This window comes from Amblyraja radiata, chromosome 7, assembly GCF_010909765.2.
Source record: "Amblyraja radiata isolate CabotCenter1 chromosome 7, sAmbRad1.1.pri, whole genome shotgun sequence".
In the NCBI taxonomy this organism is placed as follows: Eukaryota; Metazoa; Chordata; class Chondrichthyes; order Rajiformes; family Rajidae; genus Amblyraja; species Amblyraja radiata.
Window position 1 is genome coordinate 6,734,260 of NC_045962.1, and position 17,317 is coordinate 6,751,576.

At 44.5% G+C, this 17,317-nt stretch overlaps 1 protein-coding gene across 5 annotated transcripts in view; it reads left to right on the plus strand.

The window, feature by feature from the left end:
* LOC116974989 (collagen alpha-3(VI) chain-like) overlaps positions 1-17,317 on the plus strand; it is a 101,390-nt gene that overhangs the window by 15,869 nt on the left and 68,204 nt on the right. For 3 of the 5 annotated variants that reach the window (XM_033023630.1, XM_033023633.1, XM_033023631.1), the window contains exons 5-7: positions 3,766-4,386; positions 8,070-8,690; positions 15,522-16,130. In XM_033023630.1, coding sequence (XP_032879521.1) covers positions 3,766-4,386; positions 8,070-8,690; positions 15,522-16,130 — 1,851 coding nt within the window. The remainder of the gene's footprint in view (positions 1-3,765; positions 4,387-8,069; positions 8,691-15,521; positions 16,131-17,317) is intronic. The other 2 variants (XM_033023634.1, XM_033023635.1) reach the window with 2 other exon arrangements.

Consider the following 17,317-nt stretch of genomic DNA (forward strand, 5'->3'; position numbering starts at 1 on the left):
CTGAAGAAGTCTGAAGAATGGTCTCGACCCGAAACATCTGGATAGACCCCCCTTCTCTCCAGAGATGCTGCCTGTCCTGCTGAGTTACTTCAACCTTTTGTGTCTATCTTTAAAGGGCCTGCCCGACTTAGGCGCCATTTGCACGTCATTTACGTGACATAATTTACGTGTCACGACACACTCTTCATGACGCGCACTTGATGCACGCATGGCATACATTACGCACGCACGACGTGTGGTGAGGTGTGGTGGCATAGCCAGTGACGCGTGGTCGCGCGCGGCGTCCCAGGATTTTGGGATTCACACAATCTTCGCGCGACCCCTGCGTGACGCGCAAATGACGCTTAAGTGGGACAGGCCCTTAAGTTTCTCCCACATGTTGTTTCACTCATGACCTGTTGCAGATCCAGCCTGAGAGCTGGGTTCCTCAGGACCCATCAAACTAGGTGTGTGGTGTTAATACAAAGCCACTTTTGGTGATTGACATTGAAGTTTCCTGTCTGTATATTCTCTGCTCTTGCTTCTTTCCTCGATTCTTCTACGCATTCAAAAGGGAAGCGCACTGATGAGGGAGAATAGTAGGTGATAATCTGGAGAAATTACCATGCCAATATTTGACCTGATATCGTAAGGCTTCATGGGATCTCGCCTCATTGATCAAACCCACAGATTTAGTTGCTTCAATATGTTTAGGGGCAACATGAGGGGGAACTTCTTTACTCAGAAAGTGGTAGCTGTGTGGAATGAGCTTCCAGTGGAAGTGGTGGAGGCAGGTTCGATTTTACCATTTAAAAATAAATTGGATAGGTATATGGACGGGAAAGGAATGGAGGGTTATGGTCTGAGTGCAGGTAGATGGGACTAGGTGAGAGTAAGTGTTCGGCAAGGACTAGAAGGGCCGAGATGGCCTGTTTCTGTGCTGTAATTGTTATATGGTTATATGGTTTATCAACTGAAATGACCGATGTGTCTGTCCAGACTATGAGAGAAGTATCCAACATGTTGTAACGATTTATTCTGTGAGGGCGACACCTTTTTAAAGCACATACATTTTACTTTTATTTTCCATTCATATTAATCGAAGGCTCAAGTTACATTCATTTTTTGGCCAAAGCAATTAAACGGTATGACGTTCAATGCTTAGAGTTCATTCACAGAGGCAGAATCTTAATTGAATCAGCTCTAAGAGACTGCCAATGATATCATGACCTCTGAAGACACAAAGTGCTGGAGGAACTCAGTGGGTCAGGCAGCTCTGTCAGCAGCCTATTTGTAAGCAAGTGACTTGATGGAACGACTGATTATTCCCTTCCCTGCTTCGACAGTAAACTAATAGAGTGGTAATAGTCCGTTTTGGATTTTCCTGCTTCTTGAGGATAGGACATATCTGGCCAATTGTCCATAGTGCTGGGTAGTTGTAACTGTACTGTGATAGCTTGGCCAAGGGGCATGGCATATTCTGAAGCATGTCTTCAATGTTATTAAAGTCATTGTGCCATAGAGTGATACAGTGTGGAAACAGGCCCTTCGGCCCAACTTGCCCACACCAGCCAACATGTCCCAGTGACACTAGTCCCACCTGCCTGCGTTTGGTCCATATCCCTCCAAACCTGCCCTATGCATGTACCTGTCCAGCTGTTTCTTAAACATTGAGATAGTGTCTGCCTCAACTACCTCCTCTGGCACCATGTTCCATACACCCACCACCCTTTGTGCGAAAAATTTACACCTTAGATTCCTATTCAATCTTTTCCCCTTCACCGTAAACCGATTGGCAGCTTGTTTTGCAGAGCCCATGGCCTTTGCTGTATCCAATGCTTTTAGCCATTTCTTGACATTACGGAGAGTGAATCAAATTGACTGACAATTGGTATTGATAATGCTGGGCACCAGTGAATGAGGTCAAGATCTGCTTTTGGACTTCTGGTTGAAGATTCTTACAAATGCTTCAGCTTTCCATTTTGTTCTGAACTGCTGGGCTCTCCCTTTGTAGAGGACGGGGATATTTGTGGAGCATCTTCCTCCAATAAGTTGTTTCATTGTCCGTCACCATTCCCAACTGAATGTGATAGGACTGCACTGCTTTGATGTGACCGGTTGACTTGGAAACAGGCCCTTTGACCCAACTCATCCTTGACAACTAAGATCACCCCCTAGGTTAGTTCCATTTCCCTATGTTTGGCCCACATCCTTCTTATCCTATCCTAAGTATGTACCTATCCAAATGTATTTTAAATGTTATTAATGTACCTGCTTCAACTGCTTCCTCTGACAGCTCTTTCATATACCCACCTCAGTTGCCAAAAGAGCTAGGTGGCATAAGATTGCATGGGAGGTCTTGGTCAGTGGCATGTAGGTCAAAGCACATCAGGTTTCCTTTAAATATATTGATGACTTTTGGTTCTGTTGTCCTGAGTCACACCACCATTTGGGGGGAAATAATTTATGCAATTCTCCTCTATTCCTTCTATCAAGAACCTTCACCCCACATCTACCAAATTTTGGATCTCTCTGCTGTTGTCTTTATTTCACTCTGTCTATACCTCTTATAATTACATACATCACCGTTTTATCTGCAATTCATTCTCCTCTGTTCCCAAGAACAAATCTCCTTACGAGACAATCTCTCCTCTGAAGCAAAATTCTCTATCTCGACAATTCAAAAATCCTGTGAATCCCTTCTGTAGCATTTTGAAAATGTAACGGGCCTGTCATAGTCGTAGCAGGTCGCCGAGAAACCGGCAACTGGACCCCCCCTTTGACATAAAATTTGAAATAGAATCGTTACATTAACAAAAGAAAACTGAAGTCAGCACCAGCGAAACCTACGTCACCTGGCAACAACTACATTAACCTGGCGACAACCACGACAGCGCCTACGCCAGGGAGAAGTCAAGCTGCGCTCATTGGCGTCAAACCCACTGTCGGCGAAATGTTTTTAACATGTTGAAAATCCAGCGGCGACCAGAAAGACGCTTGGGCTCTTTCGGCGACTGAGGAGACGACTCACGGCCATACAGGTGACACCCCGGCAACCATGTGGCGACAGCTTGGTCACCGGCAGTCGTCTAAAAAATCGGCTAAGCGGGACAGGCCCTTAACATTTTAGCTCCGGTGAGTTGAATCTCCTCAAAAACAGCGCTGTGATTGGAACACTATGGATTACGTCAAATCCATACGGATGATGGGGGAAGTCCAGAACTAGGGGTCACAGTTTAAGGATAAGAGGGAAGTATTTTAGGACCGAGATGAGAAAATCACTTTTTACACAGAGAGTGGTGAATCTGTGGAATTCTCTACACAGAAGGTAGTTGAGGCCAGTTCATTGGCTATATTTAAGAGGGAGTTAGATGTGGCCCTTGTGGCTAAAGGGATCAGGGGGTATGGGGAGAAGGCAGGGATGGGATACTGAGTTGGATGATCAGCCATAATCATATCGAATGGCGGTGCAGGCTCGAAGGGCCGAATGGCCTACTCCTGCACCTATTTTCCATGTTTCTATGTTTCTATGATGTCAAATCCATAGTAGTAAAACTGGAGAGAAATAAAAGTGATATGAAATTGAGTAAGTATTTAAATTATGAACTGGTTGCTGAATAAGCGGGTACGTTACGGTCTAAATACAAGTATGAAAAATGATACAACATATTACAACATGATACAACATATTACAAGAGTTGCTTCTTTTCTCCAGTAGAGATGTTGTGTTATTATTATTGTACCAACTGCGTCTGCTAATGGCTAACATTAGGTTATATTTTCCAGTTTTGCCAAAACTATTGGGCATGAAAGACATTGTATTCCTCATTGATGCATCGGATAATGTCCGGAACACAGACTTTCTTCATGTCCGTGATTTAATCACATGGATACTGGGGAATCTTGGAATTGGACGTGATGGAATACAAGTGGGTCTGGTGCAGTACAGCAATTATGCAGAGACTGAATTCTATCTGAACACTTATTCTTCAGAAGATGAAATTGTGTCTCACATGCAAAGGCTTAGACAGAGGGGTGGGATGCCACTTAATACAGGCGCAGCTCTGGACTACGTCCTTACGAATCACTTCAGCAGATCCTCGGGAAGCAGGAAAGACGAAGGAGTTCCTCAGATATTGGTGCTGATCATGGCTGGAAGATCCAGGGATTACCCCAGGCACTCGGCAGATGCACTGAAGCGAGCTGCTGTCACCGTCGTTGTTGTGGGAACTCGGGACACAGACCCAGCGCAGGTGAAGGAGATCGCAAGCCAGCCCAGTTTGAGCCACAATGTGGAGGAATTCCGCTCTCTGCCCAACGTACAAGATCAGCTGATGGTATCATTGTCAACTCTGCCCGCTGCACGAGAAACCACTCACCAGCAGCCCACTGTTCCCATCAGACCAGGTACCCCATTTAATCTGCTGTGTTTGTTGTGTAACTTCTTCAACTTGTGTTTGTTGTGTAACTCCTTCAACACAAAGGAGTTCTACACAAGGTTGTAGTGCTGGATAAAACATTCTAGCGTTTCTGGCATTGAGAAACTGAATTTTTCTGTGGAAATATGTATTTATAAAATATCACTGAGGTAAGCATTTCTTGACTGAATTAACAAATATGTAATGTTCCTAATAATGAATGAAGGAAGTTCATTGTATAAATAGAAACATTATCCGGCAGATGTTGATTTGAACAATTTATGCATCTTTCATCTAAAATGAAGCTTGATTTTGGTCCCCACTCTACTAAAATGAGATTTTGGTGCTAGAATGCATGCAGAAGGGATTCATGGTCAGATCTGAGATGAAGGGCTTTAATTACAAGGAGAGTATTCTATAGGGAGTGATTGTTCTCAGTGGAGCATAGAAGGTGCCCTTACTGAGATTTGTAAAATTCCAAGGGGCATAGAGAGGATAAATACTCATCTAGGTTCCATGTTATCTGCCGCCCTGTAAGATTTTGGCACATGGGCCGACTGTCTATACAGTAGATGATGAAGTTTCAATGGTGGGGGAAAAATACTGACTTCTGGAAAGATGATGGCAGATTTGTGCTCCACAACACTTCACATAATGGCACTTCACTGGGGTACACTCCAACTATCCTAATTATCTAATGGAGGCGAGGTTAGTGGATTCCAATATTAAATCACTCTAAACATCTGATATCCACTTGCTGCTGCATGGTAGCCAGCCGGCCTTGCATTGCAGCAGTCTGAGCTTTCACTGCTGTGCTCAAGTGGTTGCAGCTGGTGCTGCAATGGAAGTTGCGATATTGGTCAATCGGCATCATGTCATGGTCAGGTCCAAACTGTGTTCATGAAGTCAAGACAATTTCCAGGCTGGAAAGGAATGCCTCAAAGATCATAAGGTCATAAGGTCATAAGCAATAGGAGCAGAATTAGGCCATTCAGCCCATCAAGTCTACTTCACCATTTAATCATGGCTGATCTATCTCTCCCTTCTAACCCCATTTTCCTGCCTTCTCCATGTAACCCCTAACACCCGCATTAATCAAGAATCTATCTATCTTGGCCTTAAAAATATCATTGACATCCTCCACAGCCTCCTGTGGCAAATCATTCCACAGATTCATCATCCTCTGACTAAAGATCTGCTCAAAGTCTTGAAACATTGGTGCCACAGCCCTGACATTGAGCACAAGCTTTTTCATAACTCTACAAATGCACCTAGCATATCATCGTGCAGACCCAGCATGCTGTTTTCTATTGCCTGCCCCATTAAAGTCTTCACCTGAACTATGTGGAACCAAAAGAAATGTGTGGCTTTGCCCACGGGCAAGTTGGCACCGACACCTTCCATGCCCCTGGCTGCAGATGTCACCTGCGAGTGGTAGAGGAATGAGCATTTGTTATGAAGCAGAGGCCTGTTGTGGTGAGGCTTAAAGCAGGCATGGCTAAGTAGACCCCAGCACATAGAGTGCATCTCCAGCACCGGGCTCCAGGGAGAAGCCCTGTATCCAAAGTGTTTACTTCATAGCAACTTCTCCTTTAAACCCCCACATCCTGGCTGATTGCAATCCATGCTCCAAGTCCATTTACCAAATGAACCTATGCTTGTAGACCTGCAATCATTGAAGGTTTAGCAAAGCTTTACTGAGAGAATTATAAAGGGCCAAAATGTATATTGAGCACCCTTTCGAATGTTTCCAATGCAATTGTAATTAAGGGGCTGTCCCACTTGGGCGACCTAATTGGCGAGTTTAGAGGAGTTTAAAAAAATGACATGTTGAAGACCTCCTTCGACTATGTAGAACACCTCCTTCGACCTCCTTCAACTATGTTGAAGACCAGCTTCGACCAGCTATGACTAACCGGGAAATGGACACCGAATAGTGGAGAATGAAGACAATTCCCTTCGATCTCCTTCGACCTCCCTTTGACTATGATGAAGACTATCTATGACTACCTTTGACTACCCTCGATTACCTACGACTAACTTGCCGACCTACTACGACTAAAGCTACGAGTAAAAGAAGTATTGATTTTTTCCATGGCGACCTTTTTTACTCGCGGGCATTTTTTAACATGTTGAAAAACACGCCGCAAACTAGCTGAGGCCTCAAGTACGCGGAGACCACCCTCGAGCATGAAGGAGAGTTACGAAGACCTCCTACGACCTCGTATCGACCATGCTGCGAGTATGAGTCGAGGGCAAACTCACCAGAACTCGCGGATTCGGTCGCCCAAGTGGGACAGCCCCTTAATTACAATTGCATTGGAAACATTCGAAAGGGGGCTCAATATACATGACCAGGTCATGACAAACAGGGGGCATTACAAGTGATTCTCTGGCTATGATTAAACAGTTTTTAATGTAGCCAGAGGAAATGCCTGAAGTATCGAAGGCAAGAGAACATTACACTAGTTAGGCATAAAATGCTGGAGTAACTCAGCTGGACAGGCAGCATCTCTGGAGAGAAGGGATGGGTGATGTTTCTGGTCGAGACCCTTCTTCAGACTGACCACTCACCATGCAGCACACCAACGCCTGTACTTTCTTAGAGGCTTAGGATGTTTGGCATGTCCCCTACAACTCTCACCAATCTCTACAGATGCATCATAGAAAGCATTTTATCAGGATGCATCACGGCTTGGTTTGGGAACAGCTCCATCCGAGACCGCAAGAAATTGCAGTAAATTGTGGACGTAGCCCTGACCATCACACAAACCAACCTCCCTTCTATTGACTCCATTTATACCTCACGCTGCCTCGGCAAGGCCAGCAGCATAATCATGGACGAGTCGCACCTTGGCCACTCCCACCTCTCCCCTCTCACATCAGGCAAAAGGTACAGAAGTGTGAAAACGCACACCTCCAGATTCAGGGACAGTTTCTTCCCAGCTGTTGTCAGGCAACTGAACCATCCTACCACAACCAGAGAGCAGTGCTGAACTACTATCTACCTTGACCCTCGGACTATCCTTGACCAGACTTTTCTGGCTTTACCTTGCACTAAACGTTATTCCCTTATCATATATCTATAGGCTGTAAATGGCTCGATTGTAATCCTGTATCGACTTTCTGCTGACTGGTTAGCACGCAACAAAGCTTTTCACTGTACCTGGGTACACGTGACAATAAACTAAACTAAACCAACTGGTCTCATCAAAATGGTGACATTTCCAAACTTGGGAAGAGGTGTCAATTCAATGGTAATTGAGTTGATGGAGAAGGAAAAATGCCGGGATGAGTTCTGGATGGGCATTAAGAGGGATAGGAGAGTGGGGAAAGATTTAACCTCACTGCTGTGGCAGGGAAATTACAGAGGCCTGTGTATTAGAGTTAGAAGAGCAATGCTGAGACCATAACCAGTTTTACATTTGAGCAGAATAGCCTGCTTTTTGCTATATATTTTATGAATACTATGAAACAAATTATTAAACTAATCCACTGCAACCAACATGGCGAACTATTGTAGCCATATAGCTGACATTATATATATATTTGTTTCACTTGTAGTGGAAGAAGCAGTGAAAAGAGACATTGTATTTCTCATTGATACATCTGTGTTACTACTATTGTACCTACTGCATCTGCTAATGGATAACATTAGGTTTTATTTTCCAGTTTTGCCAAAACTATTGGGCAAGAAAGACATTGTATTCCTCATTGATGCATCGGATAATGTCCGGAACACAGACTTTCTTCATGTCCGTGATTTCATCACATGGATACTGGGGAATCTTGGACTTGGACGTGATGGAATACAAGTGGGTCTGGTGCAGTACAGCAATTATGCAGAGACTGAATTCTATCTGAACACTTATTCTTCAGAAGATGAAATTGTGTCTCACATGCAAAGGCTTAGACAGAGGGGTGGGATGCCACTTAATACAGGGGCAGCTCTGGACTACGTCCTTACGAATCACTTCAGCAGATCCTCGGGAAGCAGGAAAGATGAAGGAGTTCCTCAGATATTGGTGCTGATCATGGCTGGAAGATCCAGGGATTACCCCAGGCACTCGGCAGATGCACTGAAGCGAGCTGCTGTCACCGTCGTTGTTGTGGGAACTCGGGACACAGACCCAGCGCAGGTGAAGGAGATCGCAAGCCAGCCCAGTTTGAGCCACAATGTGGAGGAATTACGCTCTCTATCCAACGTACAAGATCAGCTGATGGTATCATTGTCAACTCTGCCCGCTGCACAAGAAACCACTCACAAGCAGCCCACAGTTCCCATCAGACCAGGTACCCCACTTAATTTGCTGTGTTTGTTGTGTAACTTCTTCAACTTGTATTTGTTGTCCTTAGACACGAAGGAGTTCTACACAAGGTTTTAATGCTGGATAAAAAATTCTAGTGTTTCTGGCATTGATGTCGTTAATGACATTTTTTATTTGATCAACGTTTTTATGTTGTCAGGTAACTTAAGGGCCTGTCTCACTTGGGCGGCATTTGCGTGTCATTTACGCGCCATCATTTACACGTCACGAGGAGCGTGTCGTGATGCGCACGTGATGCTCGCATGGCATGCATTACGTGCGCCTGTCACGTGGTAAGGCGTGGTGGTGTAGGCAGTGACGCGGGGTCGCGCGCGGGGCCCCAGGATATTGGGATTCACAAAATGTTCGCGCGCCACCTGCGTGACACGCAAATGACGCCCAAGTGGGACAGGCCCTTTAGTGTAAGGTAACGTGTTGATTTTCAACCTACATGGAGCATTATTAAACAGTGACTCCAAAGGTTATTTGGAACCAGGCTGTAACATGGGATTAGGACAATAAAAGCAGGCTTGTGATTGCAAAAACACTTCGGAGTGAACTGAGTGGACAAGGGTGGTTGAATATTGTATAGTTCATGGGATGTAAACCGGAAGAATAGTGGGCGACGCAGCGGTAGATTTACTGCCTTACAGCGACAAAGGTCCGGGTTCAATCCTGACTACGGGTGCTGTATGTGCAGAGTTTGTATGTTCTCCCCGTGACCCGCATGGATTTTCTCAGAGATCTTCGGTTTTTTCCCACACTCCAAAGACGTACAGATTTGTAGGTTAATTGGCTAGGTATGAATGTAAAATTTCCATAGTGTGTGTAGGATAGTGTTATTGTGCAGGGATCACTGGTCGGTGCGAAATTAGTTGGCCAAAAGGCCTGTTTCCACGCTGTATCTCTAAACTAAACTAATCTAAACTAAACTCAAACTCCTCTCTCTTCGAAGTGAGGGGGAAGAGTTTGTCATGTACTTCCATTATATTGATGCACACCTTTGAGTCAAAGAGGAGGATCCGATAGGTCTGGCCATTCATTGTGATAATAGACAATAGACAATAGGTGCAGGAGTAGACCATTGAGGAAGTGCAGCGTAGGTTTACAAGGCCCTTCGAGCCAGCACTATCATTCAATGTGATCATGGCTGAACATCCCCAATCAGTACCCCGCTCCTGCCTTCTCCCCATATCCCCTGACTCCGCTATTTCTAAGAACCCTATCTAGCTCTCTTGAAAGCATCCAGAGAACCCGCCTCCACCGCCCTCTGAGGCAGAGAATTCCACAGACTCACCACTCTGTGTGAGAAAAAGTGTTTACTCATCTCCGATCTAAATGGCTTACTCCTTATTCTTAAACTGTGGCCCCCGGTTCAAGACTCCCCTAACATCGGGAACACGTTTCCTGCCTCTAGCGTGTCCAAACCCTTAATAATCTTATATGTTTCAATGAGATGCCCTCTCATCCTTCTAAACTCCAGAGTGTACAAGCCCAGCTGCTCCATTCTCTCAGCATATGAGAGTCCCGCCATCCAGGGAATTAACCTTGTGAACCTACGCTGCACTTCCTCAATAGCAAGAATGTCCTTCCTCAAATTAGGGGACCAAAACTGGATACAATACTCCAGGTGTGGTTTCACTAGGGTTCTGTACAACTGCATAACTGCTTGGTGGCAAAAACAGGAAAGCAGACTATTATCTAAATGGTGGCAGATTAGGAAAAGGGGAGATGCAGCGAGACCTGGGTGTCATGGTACACCAGTCATTGAAAGTAGGCATGCAGGTGCAGCAGACAATGAAGAAAGTGAATGGTATGTTAGCTTTCATAGCAAAAGGATTTGAGTATAGGAGCAGGGAGGTTCTACTGCAGTTGTACAGGGTCTTGGTGAGACCACACCTGGAGTATTGCGTACAGTTTTGGTCTCCAAATCTGAGGAAGGACATTATTGCCATAGAGGGAGTGCAGAGAAGGTTTACCAGACTGATTCCTGGGATGTCAGGACTGTCTTATGAAGAAAGACTGGATAGACTTGGTTTATACTCTCTAGAATTTAGGAGATTGAGAGGGGATCTTATAGAAACTTACAAAATTCTTAAGGGGTTGGACAGGCTAGATGCAGGAAGATTGTTCCCGATGTTGGGGAAGTCCAGGACAAGGGGTCACAGCTTAAGGATAAGGGGGAAATCCTTTAAAACCGAGATGAGAAAAACTTTTTTCACACAGAGTGGTGAATCTCTGGAACTCTCTGCCTCAGAGGGTAGTTGAGGCCAGTTCATTGGCTATATTTAAGAGGGAGTTAGATGTGGCCCTTGTGGCTAAAGGGATCAGAGGGTATGGAGAGAAGGCAGGTACGGGATACTGAGTTGGATGATCAGCCATGATCATATTGAATGGCGGTGCAGGCTCGAAGGGCCGAATGGCCTACTCCTGCACCTAATTTCTATGTTTCTATGCTTCTATAAGAGCCTCTTTGCTCCTGTATTCGATTCCTCTCGTTATAAAGGCCAACATGCCATTCGCTTTCTTCACTGCCTGTTGTACCTGCATGCTTACTTTCGTAGACTAATGTACAAGGATCCCTTGATCCCGTTGTACTTCCCCTTTTCCCAACTTGACGCCATTTACATATTAATCTGCCTTCCTGTTTTTGCTACGAAAGTGGATAACCTCACATTTATCCGCATTAAACTTCATCTGCCATACATCTGCCCACTTCCCAACCTGTCCAAGTTACCCTGCATACTCATAGCATCCTCCTCACAGTTCACACTGCCACCCAGCTTTGTGTCATCTGCAAATTTGCTAATGCTACTTTGAATCCCTTTATCCAAATCATTGATGTATATTGTAAATAGCTGCGGTCCCAGCACCGAGCCTTGCGATACCCCACTAGTCACTGCCTGCCATTCTGAAAGGGACTCGTTAATCTCTACTCTTTGTTTCCTGTCTGCCAAACACTTATCTATCCATGTCAGCTTTCTACCCCCAATACCATGTGCCCAATCAGCCATGATTGAATGGTGGAGTAGACCTGATGGGCTGAATGGCCTATACGTTTCTATAAGATACCCTCTCATCCTTCGAAATTCCAGTGAGTACAAGCACCGTCTGTCCAATCTTTCCTCATATGACAGTCCCACCATCCCGAGGATTAACCTCGTGAACCTATGCTGTATTGCCTCAATAACTAGGATGTCCTTCCTTAAATTAGAAGACCAAAACGGCACATAATAACCCAGATGTGGTCTCACCAGGCCCCTGTACAACTGCAGAACGACATATTTGCTCCTATACTCAAATCCTCAAATCCTCTCAGGTATCCCTCCCTATCTTGTCCTCCAATATACTGGCCATCTTTCCTCCTCCCTCCGCAGACTTGGTGCAGGACCTTGATCCACAATGTGGTCACATCCCGTTTGCCTCCACAGATGCTGCATGAGCTGCTGAGTTCTTCCAGCAGTTTAATTTTCATTCCGGATTCCAGCACTTACGGTCTTCCGTGTATCCGAGCAGTAAAAATGAGCTTTGTTAGTGATAGCCGCAACTCAACATCACTATGATCTACTCGTATTGGTTAAAATTGAATTAACTTCAAACAATGAATAAGCAAGGAACCAACACTCAGTTCTGCTGATGCATGACACCAGATTCCCAAAACAGACTCTGTACTGCAAAGAGAATTCAGATTAAGTGACTAACGGTGTTCAAATGTGGTCGGTGCTGGGGCCGCTAATCTTCACGTTTTATGTAAATGATTTGGATGAGGGAATTGAAGACTTTGTGGTTATGTTTGAGGATGATACAAAGATAGGTGGAGGGGCAGGCAGTGTAGAGGGAGCAGGAAGTCTGGACATGCTGGGAGAGTGGCAGATGGAATACAGCGTAGCAAAGTGTGCAGTCATTCATCTTGGTAGTAGGAATAAAGGTGTAGACTATTTTCTAAATGGGAAGAGGTTTCGGAAATCGGATATACTAAGGAGGATTCCCAAAAGGTTAATTTGCAAGTTGAATCAGTAATGAAGAATGCAGAGGCAATGTTAGCACTTATTGTAATGCTGAGGCACTGGTCAGATCGCATTTGGAGTATTGTGAGCAGTTTTGGGCCCTATATCTGAGGAGGGCTGTGCTGGCATTGGAGAGGGTCCAGAGGAGGTTACCGAGAATTACCTCATGGATGATTTGGTTATTGTATGATGAGCGTTTAGCAGGACAGGGCCTGTACCCGCTGGGGATTAGAAGGATGAGAGGGTACCTTATTAAATCTTACCGAATAAGGAAAGGCCTGGATGAGTAGATGTGGAGAGGATGTTTCCACTAGTGGGAGAGTAGGACCAGAGGTCATAGCCTCAGAATAAAAGGACATACCTTTATAAAGGGGATGAGGAGGAATTTATTTCATCAGAGGGTGGTGAATCTGTGGAATTCATTGCCACAGACAGCTGTGGATGCAAAGTCATTGGGTATTTTTAAAGTGGTGATTCACAGATTCTTGATTAGTATGGGTGACAAAGGTTATGGGCAGGAGAATGGGGTTGAAAGGGAAAGATAGATCGGCCATGATTGAATGGCGGAGTAGTTCTGCTTAATTCTGCACCTTTGACTTTTGAACTTATGAAAAGTTCTGCCAATCTTGCTGTTTCAGGAAGTCATATTTTCCAAAATGTAGAGCTTAGAAATTCCAAGATAGAATTAGAAATGGTTAGAAATTCCAAGATAAGAATCAATGTTAGCTGTGAAATTCATCATATCACTATCACAATCACAATAATACTTTATTAGCCATGTATGTTTTGCAACATACGAGGAATTTCATTTGCCAAGTCAGTCACACAAATAAAAAGCAACGGAACACGCAAAACACATATTAACATAAACATCCACCACAGTGACTCCTCCACATTCTTCACTGTGATGGAAGGCTAAAAAAAGTTCAAATCTTTTCCCTTCATTGTTCTCTCACGGTCGAGGGCCTCGAGCCTTCCGTTGACGGGACGATCTTGACTCCCGTAGCGGGCGGCGTTTGGGCCCTCCGCATCGGGGCGATCAGCTCCTGCATTGGTGGATGTCAGCTCCCCCGCGCCGGCGATCGGACCCAGGTCGGTGCTGATCGAAACTCTGCATCGTCGGAGCTCCCGACATCCACGGCCTCTCGCGAGACTGCGAGGTCCCGATTTAAAATCCCAGGCAAGGGATTGGCTCTGATGTTAAGTCCACGCCCCGTGGTGTGGCTCAAGGTCAGTCTGAGGAAGCCTCCAACTCCATCCATGGTAGGCCGTAGAGCGACCGGAAATGCGATCCGAATAATAATCGCATTTCCGGCAAGGTAAGAAACTGATAAAAAGTTTCCCCCAACCCCCACCCCCTGCCCCCACATAAAACAAACTTGAGAACATTTACACAAACTTTTAACACACACTAAAAATAAAAAAAAGATTTAAAAAAAGACAGACTGTTGGCGGGGCTACCAATCATATCAGAGTAACTATGGGTTAACACACGAGACAGGATGTAGATGTCAAATCAACATCAATGTTTGTATTCGGACAGGCATGTTTTTAAGGCTGTTGATTTAAAAATATACATAGCTGAGCTTTGCGGCACGTCCATTTGTAATAGCCCCCACACTCGTGTGGAATGGGCATGGGTCTTGGGGTCTTCTGCCTACGTGCTTTCAAGCTGCCTGGATTTGATAGATGACATTGTGTGGAATCCAGCCGGAGAGACAAGAGCTGCAGTAATTCCACAGCACTACGCTGGTACACTTCACTTGAATCTCATAGCTGATTATAGTATAGGATGTGAGATCCTATGGAATTCATTGAAGATCAAAAATTTGCAGATTAGGAGGCAAAGGAGAGGGCAAGTTTTTCAAATATAGACTTTGCATTAGTTTATTGTCTTGCTTTATTTATATGTCTTAAATTAACATTTTGCTTTTCGATGCTTAAAAAAATGTTTTTAAAAAATGTTGTTATTTGAATGCCAATCATTTTTAAACCTCCCACACTCCAAAGACATACAGGTTTGTAGGTTAATTGGCTTGGTATCAGTGCAAATTGTCCCTGGTGTGTGTAGGATCATGTTGGTGTGCGGGGATCGCTGGTTGGTGCGGACTCGGTGGGCCAATCATTTTTAAATGCCACTTTTTTTTTGTCAGAAACCTGATAAACTATATTTAGCTTTTAAATTGGCAAAGCCCGACTTCCAGCTTTGTCATCTATCAAAGCATATCGGAGAATGAGGTCTCAGCACCTCATCAGCAACAGCCCAATCCTGTTGGGGCCATTCTGTTGGACACAAGGATTGCAAAGAATGTCCATTAATGGAAAGAGGAATGTCCATTAAAGGAAAGAAAGAGAATGCCCATAAATAGAAAGAAAAATGGAAAGAGTACTTAAACTATCTTCTTCTTAGCGAGTCCACACACGAGATTAGAAGTTGTTCAGCCAGAGCTGAACATACTTCTCGGCATCTGCATACAATGGTGTCTGTCTTGTGCTTCTTGTGTATAGCGATGGAAAGATTGGTGGAAACAAGGCCGCAACGTGAACGCTCTTTCCTTGACCCCATTTAAACTATGATTAAGTCCTATCGCATTGCACAATGGTGCTGATTCATGGATGATTTTCCTGTTTGCGATGAGTAAGTTATTTGGAGAGGACGCGTTGGAAAATGAGTGAAGTTTGTGATTGCATTGTTGATTGTGATGAAAGTGGAACGTCTTCTACTTTTGTGGAAATATTGACCACGGCTTGTTGTCATCTCTACTGCTTGTACACTGCCCGCAATAAATGATATTGTGTCTTTATTCCAGCTGGTGCAAACAAGAGAGATATAGTGTTCCTTATCGATGGATCAGATAACGTTGGGGCCACAAACGTTCAGTTTGTCCGCGAGTTTCTCACCAGCATAATCGAGAACCTCGACATTGGAAGTGACAGAGTTCAGATTGGTCTGGTACAGTACAGCAATTATGCAGAGACTGAGTTCTACCTGAACACCTACTCTTCAGAAGATGAGATCATGTCACACGTGGAAGGGTTTCGATTAAGAGGAGGAACAACATTGAACACTGGGGCAGCATTGGATTATGTCCTTAGAAACCACTTCACCAAATCTTCAGGTAGCAGGAAGGGCAAGGGTGTTCCCCAGTTATTGATACTCATCACTGCTGGGAGATCCAGAGATCATATCAAACCATCCGCCGATGCGCTGAAGCAAGCTGCTATAACGATCTTTGCCATACGAACTGGGAACGCAGACACAGAGCAGCTAACGGAGGTGGCGAGTGAGCCCAGTTTGCTCTTCAGCGTGGCGGAATTTCGCTCTTTGCCACATATGATTGAACAAGTGATGACACCAATGGCTACGCTGACTGTCTCTCAAGTCCCTACCGAAAGTCCAACCGTTCCGAGTAAACAAGGTACTTCAAACTTTCTGTTGTACACAGTGCTATTGTACTTGTTGTCACACCTGTAGAATTCTAACTTACATTCTGCATCAAAACTAATTAATCAATAGCTAATGGTACCATCAGCAATAATAATCATGTGAGTTGCTCTTGCCGTGGCTGATTGTATCACATTATATGCATATAAAATTAAAATGAATGGACCAACAAGGGGAGTGTACTCGATGTGCAAAATGCACTCCTTGCATCAAGTTTATCCTTAATGTCTTCCCTTATCATTACAACTGAAGCTGTATTCAAGTGATCTCAGAGAAAAAAGTAGCCAGGAGTTACAAATGAAAGAACTTTACAGGTGGTGACTGTTCAGTTGTGTATATGGCCATTTTCTTCAGAAATTGACTCCAGAAAGGCATAAAGCAAATAACTCAGCTCCCATTTACCTAAACCAAATTTGGTGTTCCACAGGGTGGGAGAACCTTACAAATACAATAGTCAGGAAAGGATGTCAGAGGTGATAGGAGCAGAATTAGGCCATTCAGCCCATCAGGTCTACTCCGCCATTCAATCATGGCTGATCTATCTTTCTCTCCGCATGCCATTCTCCTGCCTTCAACCCGTAACCCCTGACACTCGTACTAATTACGAATCTATCTATCTCTGCTTTAAAAATATCCAGTGACTTGGCCTCCACAGCCTTCTGACTAAAGGTTACCAAATTCTGCGGGTGATAGATACAGTGGGAGATAGATAGATTGAACATCCTCTATTTCAATGGTTGCTTATAGACAGTTATTACAAAAGAAATGTGAATATAACTACAACATATGCAAACTCCCACAATTTAAGCATGTTCTGCACCTATCAATAACTCATGGCACTACAAATGTGAAGGCACCACTGTCAAGAGTGTGATGCCTGATGCCAGTCTGGTTGTATTGAATGTGCAATAATGCATGGTCAGCAATTTGCAATGTCGAAACTCTTCTGTCTTCTCCCTTACACCTCAGCCTCCTTAAGGGCCTTTTTTCACAACCTTTTTTGCTCGTGGACATTTTTCATCGTTGAAAAAACGCCCCGACCTACTTGATGCCACGAGTACCTACGATTAGCATCACAACCTACCTACGACCTCCTACGACCTCCTACGATCTCATGACGACCATACTGCGAGTATGAGCCAGGGGCAAACTCGGCAGAGG